At 28.6% G+C, this 10,028-nt stretch overlaps 1 protein-coding gene across 1 annotated transcript; it reads right to left on the bottom strand.

Moving 5' to 3' along the window:
- Positions 1–5,924: 5,924 nt before the first annotated feature.
- LOC145038381 (PLATZ transcription factor family protein) lies at positions 5,925–7,535 on the bottom strand. The gene is made up of 3 exons (XM_078986765.1): positions 7,033–7,535; positions 6,329–6,490; positions 5,925–6,234 (listed from the first exon to the last, which is right to left on the bottom strand). Exons 1-3 carry the CDS (start codon positions 7,345–7,347, stop codon positions 6,007–6,009), a joined length of 705 nt encoding a protein of 234 aa, XP_078842891.1. The 5' UTR covers positions 7,348–7,535; the 3' UTR covers positions 5,925–6,006.
- Between the last annotated feature and the right edge of the window lie 2,493 nt (positions 7,536–10,028).

Genomic DNA, 10,028 nt, shown 5'->3' with positions numbered 1-10,028 from the left:
GTTTAACTGTGGTAACATGTAAAAATCCATAATAACACAATGAAGTGGAGTATGTTTGCGCATGGTTTGGTTAAAAATAAAAGTTTATTATTATCTTTCGTCAAAAATAAATGTACATTTTTTTGTTTCAAAATAATTTGTATGTTGTTTTCGTTTAACATATAAGTTGCATTATTTTTTGTTATTAAAATAAAATTATATTATTGTTTTGGATATAAAGTATGTCGATAGTTTCTTATTAAAAATCAAAATATGTCAATATTATAGAGTTTTGTAAAAAAAAGTAGAGCAAATTACACATCTATTCCTTTTTATAGGATTGTTGATATTATCTATATTTTTTTTATTTTCTTTTTATACTGATATACTTATTAAGTTATAATATGGAACATTTATTTAATAATTTATTGGTTAATCAATATATTAAAATAGTTGATTTCCGGTCGATTTAAATTAGATATGTTTGATTTTTATTATCAAGAATTTGTTTTTATTTAAGATTTTCTTTCTTATTTTGTCAAACATTTTCAAATATAAAAATAATAATAAATTTCATGTAAAATGCATAGTTTTATTTTCTTCATATTGAAATTATTTTTTATTTTTAATAATTCTTATTTTCATATTCGATATAAATAATGTGTATATATGTATAATAATGCTTATTACCACTTTATTTAGAAATGAGTAATTTACACGAATGGTTCCTATGATTTGGGGTAATTTACGTGTTTGATCCCTAATTTATTTTTTTAACTTGGAAGGTCTATATTATTTGTTTTTGTTACGTGTTTGGTGCCTACTTTTTGTTTTTGTTACGTGTTTAGTCTTTGTCTTACCTAAAAAAATTATTATTTAAATAGGAAAAAATAATGGGATAGGTAAGGTAAGGTGAGAGGTGGGGTTGGAAGTGTGTTTATTAAAATTAATTAAAAAACCAATCACAAAATAGTATTTTTAGGTAAGACGGTGATTAAGTACGTAACAAAAACAAACAGTAGAAATCATTCGAGTTAAAAAATAAATTAAAGACTAAATGCACAAATTACCCTAAAGCATAGCGACCATTCATGTAATTTACTCTTTAGAAAGTAAAAGTTTTAAACTTAAAAAAACAATGAATAAGTTTGTCTTCGTTCATTTTCACTTCATATTTATAATCTATATTAATAAGTAACTTGTATTTTTGTGTATTCTGTATAATGAAGATAAAGATTATAATTAATATTTATAGACATAATTTAACTTATTATCCAAGTATTAATTAACCTCAATAATAAAAGTGTGAGTTATAATCTTCAATTTAAATTTTGAATCGTTGCCTAGCATTTCTAATTTTCCACAATATATGGAACACATTTTTTATTTGCTATTTTATATAAAGATTTATTAATTTCAGTTTACGCATAATATAATTTTAAATTGAACATTTGCCGATCTTTTCCACCTAAATAGGGTTAAGTTATAAATTTATTATTATTTTATTGGTTGTTACTTGTACCATGAGCTAAATCGTTTGGACGTCTTAAAAAATAATATTATTATATTGAAGCTATTTTTGGAAATAGTGAGATTTCCTTTATAATGTATTATATATATATATATATATATATATATATATATATATATATATATATATATATATATATATATATATCGACTCTTGGCTGGTTGGGGTGCAAATGCTCATTAATCTTATCGAAGACAGTACGCAACTGCTTGTAAGTGAAACCTCATATCATTCTTCCCAATGGATACTTGTGTCAAGAATTGCACTTAATAAGTATATGTATCATTTCATATAATGTATGTAAATAATTGTAGAAATATTAAAGTCGTCTAAATTAGAGACAATTGCAAGACGTTCATTAGTAACCGACTGTCGATTGTATTTTTCGAAATTCCCTACTCTTATATATACGGCAACGAGACTCTCACCATATCTGCATCACCTAATGAATGAAGTAAGTCATTAAACATGTGCATAAGGTCAACCATTCTTATAGAACGTGAATGTGTCACAAATGGAAATAGAAGTTGTCATAACTGTGCAAAATCAAAACGGGGTGGGGGGGGGGGGGGGGTGGATAATTTATGAAGTGCAGCCTAGTAATTAAGCAGAATGCTTTCCTGTTTACGCAAACCTGATAGTCGTGTATTAGAAATAGAAGCTCAGTTCTTATAGTCAACTGTATCATTTGTAGTATATTCCTTGTATATAAGATAGTGACATAGTAAAGGATGACATTTGACACCCATCGACGTGTTCACATAATCACCAAAACATGACTGCCTAAACATGGCCACATAAACTGCTCAATTTTGTAAATGAGCCATGATTTATTACCCAAGTTCGGGCCTGTAGTTTGTAGTGACAACCGCTTCATATGTTATGTAATGCTACAATAAAAAAAAAAATCATTAATATGGCAATTTAACATGCATATTCCGGAGGTCATTCCGGAATACATAGTACTAGACCACTATTCCGGATCAAAATTATGGAATCCTTTTTCGGATATGGATTCCAAATAATAACAATCTGGATCTATATTCTGCAACTGTTCGTCGTATTCTGAACGAGTTCTTAGTAATTCATAGGTGTTTTACGGATTGCGGATTCTTTATAAACGAGTCAAAATGGGTATATTTGTAAGATTTTTGATGTGGCATACATATATAAATAATCTAATCATATAATTGTCTTTAAACCTCTAAAAATCGCTAAAAAAAACAAATAAAACCCACATAATTGCATAGATTATATCATTGTTAACATACAATCTACAGTAAAGACATAATTTACAAACTTAGATATTATAAGTGAATCTCTTCACCGCTAGAATAAGGCATTTGTGATTTATTGGATTTGAAATGCCTCCTAAACGTAGGTTCGAAACGGTCTCCGGAATAAGTGAAATCAAATAAACTAACTCTGAGACAAAATTTATATGGGGACCACAAAACCGGGTCGGTTCAGATATTATAATTGTGCCAATTTCCGAAAAACATGTTCGGAATGACCCGTTTCGAACCTTGTAGTCATTTTTTTTAAAAATGGTTATTGTTTTTAAAATACAATTGAAAAATATTAGATGTCTCGATTTCCCTAATTCAATGAGTTTGCTAATTAGCAAACTCTATGGTCCGGTTTGTTTTAGAAAATAATACTATGGCATGCATCGATTTGTTTAAAATATTTATATATTTTACTTTTGGTTATGTTGTAGGATCGTAAAAGAACATGAAATTGAAAAAGAACTCGTACGGTATTTGTTTATAAATTTTCGGATCAATGATTAGTCGGAAATTCTTCCCAAAAACTTAAAGAAGAATTATATAAAAAACTGACTTAAGAGGTGTTTGTTTTAGCTTATTAGATGTTTATTTTTCGAGTTTAGTTTTTACAAACTCATTTTTTCTGACTTATTTATCATGAGCTCGACTTATTTTTTAGTATAAGTTATTATAAACTCATAAGTTATAAAATAAGACAGCAAAAAATAACTTATAAAACACAATCTCAAAAAATAAGCATTTAATAAGGTTGTTCGGAATGGACATAGAAGAAGAGGTGTGAAGTTGTATGTCCGGCCAAAGGACCCGTGAACACCGTCCAATGGTAGGTGGCTTGGGTGTGGAGTGGGGGGAGTAAAGAATGTGTGATGTTGACTTGGACAGCCAAGTCACGCATGAACACCATCTCGATATCCGGTGGTTTGATTGTGATGTGGCTATCAAGACGCGCGAAGAAAACCAATCGGGAAGAAGAAGGGGTTGACAACAAATTTTTGACTATTTTCTTTGTTTCTTTTTTCTTTTTCTACTGTTAGACCCAAAAAAATAAAAAAATAAAAATTATTTCATTTTCAAAAAATACAAAATAAAAATTATTTCATTTTCAATTTAAAAAACATATACTACAACTATAAGCAATATTTATTTTACATACATTTTATACTACAAAAACACACAATCTCTTCCCATTTTCTTTATTTTCTTCAACCTATTGATTCAAATCAAAATATATCATCCACTCCAAACACCCTAAACACTTCAAATGCTCTATTTGCAAATCTTAGTTACATATGATTGAATCTCGGAAAATTTAAACACATTTTAAAAAGTCAACAACAAGTTCTCGAAAAATAACGCAGCTAAATTCTATGTTTTTATGTATTTTTTAGTAATTTAGGTTTAATGTTCTATGTTTTTTATGTTCTTTTTAGTAATTTAGGTTTAAGTTTCTATGTTTTTTTTAGTAATTTAGCTTTATTTTTCTGTTCTTTTGGTTTGATTTTCTATATTTTTTTAATTTATGTAATGTAGTTTCAATTAATAAAAAATATTTTATTATGTTTTAAATATGTTTTTATTTAATTTAATTATAAAAAATAAAAAATAAAAAAACAAAAAGATCGGGGGCAATAAAGGGACGGGGGGCGAGGAATGAATGTCAAAAAGTTTCGTAGGACCCCGTTTTCGAGGGGACCGGTCTCGTTTGAAGGTATTTATTAAAAAAAATCGGGGGCGAGAAAGGGATGGGGGCAAGATTAACCCCCGTTTAAATTTTGGGGGCGGGGGCGAGGGTTGGCTATCCTGTCTCGAAACCCCATAGGGTCCTATTTAATAAATTATATATATTTACATATATTAATTATATAAATATAATAAACAACTAGTTGTGAAACTCATATATTACATGAGTTTATTTTAAAAAAAATTAAATATGAAATTTTAACGATTTGAAAAGTTTAAATTTATAAGAAAAATGAGAAAAAGTTTGAATTGTTAAAATTAATGAGGTTTCAATATATTGAATAAATGAATACATTACATATATAAACTTTTTCTAATAAATACATTTTTTTTACATATATATTACCATACATATTAACTGTAAAATTTTAATTTAATAAAACGAAAAATACAATAAAATGACAAGTAGAAAATAGAAAATTCAAAATTTCTAGAAAATGATATGTGTTCAAATGAAGGAGAAGGGAACATGTGGTAAAAAGTTTTTTATTTATTAGAAAGGATAATATGATTTTTGAGTTTTTAAAATTCAACAAATAACATGTTTTTAAGTTGTTAGTATAATATTTTTAAGATGTCATAACTTTTTTTTTCTTTTTTAACATATAAAATTTTGCTATAAATAAATATTTGTTATATAAAAAATAACTTCTTTTAGCCCAAACAACTTCTTTAATCGGAAAAAAAAATACAACCCAAAATCAATCAAGGCTGGAGGAACGAGAGCGAGGGTAATATGGGGGATTCAGGGGAGGGGGCAGGGGTGGGGTAGGAAAGCTGGAAATTCCGGGAGCAGAGCCAAGGTAGGGGAACAAGAAAATTACAGTGGCGGGGGATCTACTATCCATCCCGTTTGCCCCGATGATATCTCTATGTCTAGTAAGTTGGTGGATCATTTATGTCTAGTAAGTTGGTGGATCATTTAACATGGGACCTAATTGATAACACTTTTTCAATGATATGGATGTGACTACTCCCCACAACTTAAGCTAAAACAAACACCACTTGATTCTAACCATCTTTTTGATATTGGTAAATCAAATTAGCTAAAACAATAATGAAACTATAAAACAATAAATGATTTAGTCAAAGGCTCAAAGCTAAACATGTGGGGTTCCCACACCAACTAATTATACACTAATCCCCAAAAATGGGCTGTTGATGTGACTAAGATTTCGTTACCAATTTTATATTTTCTTTCATCAAATATATAAATCAAAATAACACTGCATCATTATGAACAATAAATATATAAAATTTATATCCTATAGTTTTTTTAAAAGAATCACACGATTGTGTCAAAAATCAAAATAACACTGCATCATTACGAACAACTCATTCTTTAGACATCAAAACAACCCCAAAAATTCCAAAAAGAATTAATGTAAAGGTATAACTTTCAAGATTTCTTATTTCTTTTTTCTTTTTTCAGAAAACACAAACAAAACAATATTTATAAATTATATATCAACATAAAGGAGCTCTTCGAGGAACACCCTTCCTTTTATGCACTATTGTCTTTTTGATCTTTAAATTCGAAATTAACCAGCTGCTGCTTCCTTGTATATTTTCTTCAACCGATTCAAGTGATGAAGAAATAGACGACTCAAAGTCATAATTTTCTTTACAAAATGAATAAAATTCCCCCTTTTTATGACTTTCGTTTTTATTTATATTCTCCACCATCATTGACACCTAAAGAAAAATAATAAATTAATAATTGAATATGGTAACATATTAAACAAAAATTAAATATATATGTTTTTATTTGACATATATAGAATAATACCTTGCAAGCAATTGAACAAAATCGATTTGGAATGTCTTGTATATGCCTCATGCAAGCTTCACAATAAGTTCCATAGATTTTCGATTTTATTGGTTTTGATTCTTTATGTTGTTGAGGCCGAGGATTCAAATGCACAGCTTTTTCGCCATTGATTTTGTATGTCTACATATGGAAAATTCAATCAAATTTATCGCAAATAAAACAAATATCAAAGATTTGAATTTTAAATTTATGGTTAAATTAATACATTTTCACACAAGAAAATACGAGTTTGATGAGTAATTGCACTAATAAAAAGTAATAACAAATCAATCTAATTTCGGCTGAAATTATATAATGCGATTCATTTGACTAATTTGACACATAAATTAATATTGTATTTAAATAATTACATTAAAAATGTAAAAAAAGAAAAACTCTAAATTCATCAAATCTTTAACTTTTGAATTCTGATCAAATCAAATCTCAATAGTCAATATGATTATAACTACACTGACAAATATAGTTCAAATCTAATTCTTTAACTCATATAGAATTTATATAATTCAATTCAATTAACGTAATTATAAATACTTATTATATTTCTAAAATTATATTAAATCACAATGAATTCTAAATTCTTGAAATCTTAAATTTTAAAATTCTGAACAAATCCAATCTCAATACGATTAAATTATATCATGAATGAGAAAATAGAGACTTACTTGAATGTTGGAGCAATCAAGGTGTTTCTGAATGTCATGGAGACGAACGACGTCGTGGTAGACATACCGGCAGATTTGGAGACGACGATGATGGTGGTGGCATCGTGTTTTGAAAGCAGTAACACAGTGTCTGCAAAAACATAGATTACAGTCGATACAAAACACATTCTTTTCGTTTTTTCGCATGTTTCTATGATCGATGCACGCCCCAAAAAACTTGCTTTCGAGCAAATTCACGATCCATTTGCAGTCGTCGAGTTCGCTTTTCGCCTTTAGTTGTTGTATCATCTTCTTCAGCGTTGAAGAAGAACTCATCAAATTTCGATTCAGTTTGGAGCAAATGAGAAGATTAAAGAATGGATCGATTGGAACTTATGCAAACCATTGAGGTTGATTTTGATTTTGATTTTGATTTTGATTGCAGAAATGGAAGGAATATGAGGGTTTTATGAGGTGATGGAAGAGGAGTCGTCAGACGAGAGAGTGGAGAAATCAGCTTTAAAAGGATGGGTTTTAATTATGAAAAATAGGCAAAAATAAAGGAAATTATACTCCATCATCTTTTTTTTAATTTAAAAAAGGTTGATATTAATATATTTCTTTTTGAAACTTTTAATTTTATTATTATGTGTATGTTTGTTAATAAATTTTAAAATTATCAGTGGTTATAAGTTTTAACAAATTAAAACTATTGAGTAAGTTTTTATAACTTTTTTTTTTTTTTTGCTATAATAAATTGCTTAAAAGGACACTGTTGTCAATTCAACAACTGATTATAAATAAAAATATTTTTAGATTTAAAATGTTATTAAGTTATCTATGACCCTCCTTATTTAAATTCAAAATTTAAGATTATACATAATCTGCATTAACTATCATTAATTTGTTTTACATTAAAAGTTAATGGTGACAAGAGAAGACGAAAAGCCCATCAGATACCAAAGTATCTGACATAATTTTTTCACTTTCTTTTCAATCACTTGGGTAAAAACGAAAAATTAATATTACATATTTAACACCAAAACTAAATACAATTAAGAAAAAATTGCAAAAATGATTTCTATGGTATGTATTTTTTTTAGGTTAAGTACAAACTTTGATTTTTTTAGTTTCATTGCTTTTTTGAGTTGTTTCATTGCAAATTTAATCAATCGGTAATAAATTTAATGCCCTTCGGTATTTATTTTATATATTTTTTTAAGTTTAATAATTATTTATTTATTTTATTAATTAAAAAATAAGAGGGTCCACATCATCTCTCTCTCTCTCTCTCTCTCTCTCTCTCTCTCTCTCTCTCTCTCTCTCTCTCTCTCTCTCTCTCTCTCTCTCTCTCTCTCTCTCTCTCTCTCTCTCGTTACCATCGCACTTTTATCGTCTCAAATCCTCTTTCTTATGAATCTAATCCAGTAAGAATAAAAAAGCAACTATATTAATTTCTTCTTGTAAGAGCTCAATAACGCTATCGACAATCTGAAATCATTTATTCTTCAGATCGTTTTTGGGACTTAAAAATCACTGAAATCGAATATAGAATCGATCTTTGTGTGTGTGTAGTTTTTGTTTATTGGAATCGATTTGTGTATGTGTTTTCGTTTCTAAAGTCGATGTGTGTGAATATGAAGTCGTTTAAAGAAGGTGTATGTTTGTGTCTATCTCCGCCCAAAACTCATTCTTGAATGAATGGCAATGGAAGAAGGAGATGACGGAAAGAGAAATTGAAACCATAAAGGGAAGAGCACAAGTGAAACTAAAACTGAAAATCTTTCACAAACATAATAGTAATTGAATCAAACATTGGTGACGAGCTATTTGATCTTATCTCAGATCGGATCTAAGAACGCCTAAAAAATGAGTCGGGCACCATAAGATCAATTGGTTTCATATTCGATTTCTGGTTCCTTTAGTATCAAAAATGATTTCAGATCCATGAGTATGAGTGTTTATTTTGTAAATCAATTTGTGTGTTTCATGTTCATCCTAAAAAAATGATTTCACTGTGTGTATGTGTGTGTTTTGTCATTTATAGAAATCAATTTGTGTCTCTTTGTATGTGGGTATTCCAACGGGATTCAAAAATCGATTTTGCATTCCCGATAGTCAAACAGAAACTCGACCATATTTATGAGTGTGTTTGTGTTTTGTTTATGGGATGATTTATAGGCGGAGATGAAGTGGTAGAAAATATTTAAGTGGAAATGGAGGTGATAGTTGGTGGTGGTGGCAGACTGGTGTTGGCGGACAATGGTCAAACAATGGTGGAGGCAGTAGATGTTCTTGAGTTCATGAAGATGTTATTGGATATATATATATATATATATATATATATATATATATATATATATATATATATATATATATATATATATATATATATATATATATAGAGAGAGAGAGAGAGGGGGAGAGAGGGCCCCTCTTTTTTAATTATTTAAATAAATAAATAAATATTAGATTTAAAAAGATTTAAGAAAAATAGAAAATAAATACCCCCAAGGGTATTATAGTCATTTTAGTTTACTGAGGGACTAAATCCGCAATGAAATAAGCTCAAAAATACCATGAAGCTAAAAAATTCGAGATTTGGACTAAACCAAAAAAAATGCATACCACAAGGATCATTTTTTCAGTTTTGTGTATAATTAATACATCATTCTTAATTTTAGTTTTTTTAGAAACAGAAAAATATATTAATAAAACCCAAGGTCTAGCAAGTAACAAGACAAGGGAAACAGTAAGTATGAATGTCAAAAAGTCTCATTGGAGCCCAAACCCCTGGGCCCCGAATCTTTTATGGGAGATATTTATTCAAAAAATCAGAGAAGGGGGGGGGGGGGGGGGAAGGTTAACCCTCATTTAATTTTGAGGGTGGGGACAGGGGTGGACAGTTTTATCCTAAACCCCCTATTGTGTGTGTGTGTGTGTGGGGGGGGGGGGGGGCGTACACACACACAGATATATATATATATATATATATATATATATATATATATATATAT

Source organism: Lactuca saligna, chromosome 4 (assembly GCF_052625555.1).
Source record: "Lactuca saligna cultivar CGN05327 chromosome 4, ASM5262555v1, whole genome shotgun sequence".
NCBI classification, from domain to species: Eukaryota; Viridiplantae; Streptophyta; class Magnoliopsida; order Asterales; family Asteraceae; genus Lactuca; species Lactuca saligna.
This window is presented reverse-complemented; position numbering and strand designations above follow the sequence as displayed.

Excerpts from the sequence above, each read along its gene's own strand:
- LOC145038381 (XM_078986765.1), bottom strand. The coding sequence starts at position 7,347 with ATGAGTTCTTCTTCAACGCTGAAGAAGATGATACAACAACTAAAGGCG. Across the intron at positions 6,491-7,032 it reads TTGATTGCTCCAACATTCAA|ACATACAAAATCAATGGCGA; the intron begins GTAAGTCTCTAT and ends TTCCATATGTAG. Across the intron at positions 6,235-6,328 it reads TTTGTTCAATTGCTTGCAAG|GTGTCAATGATGGTGGAGAA; the intron begins GTATTATTCTAT and ends ATTTTTCTTTAG.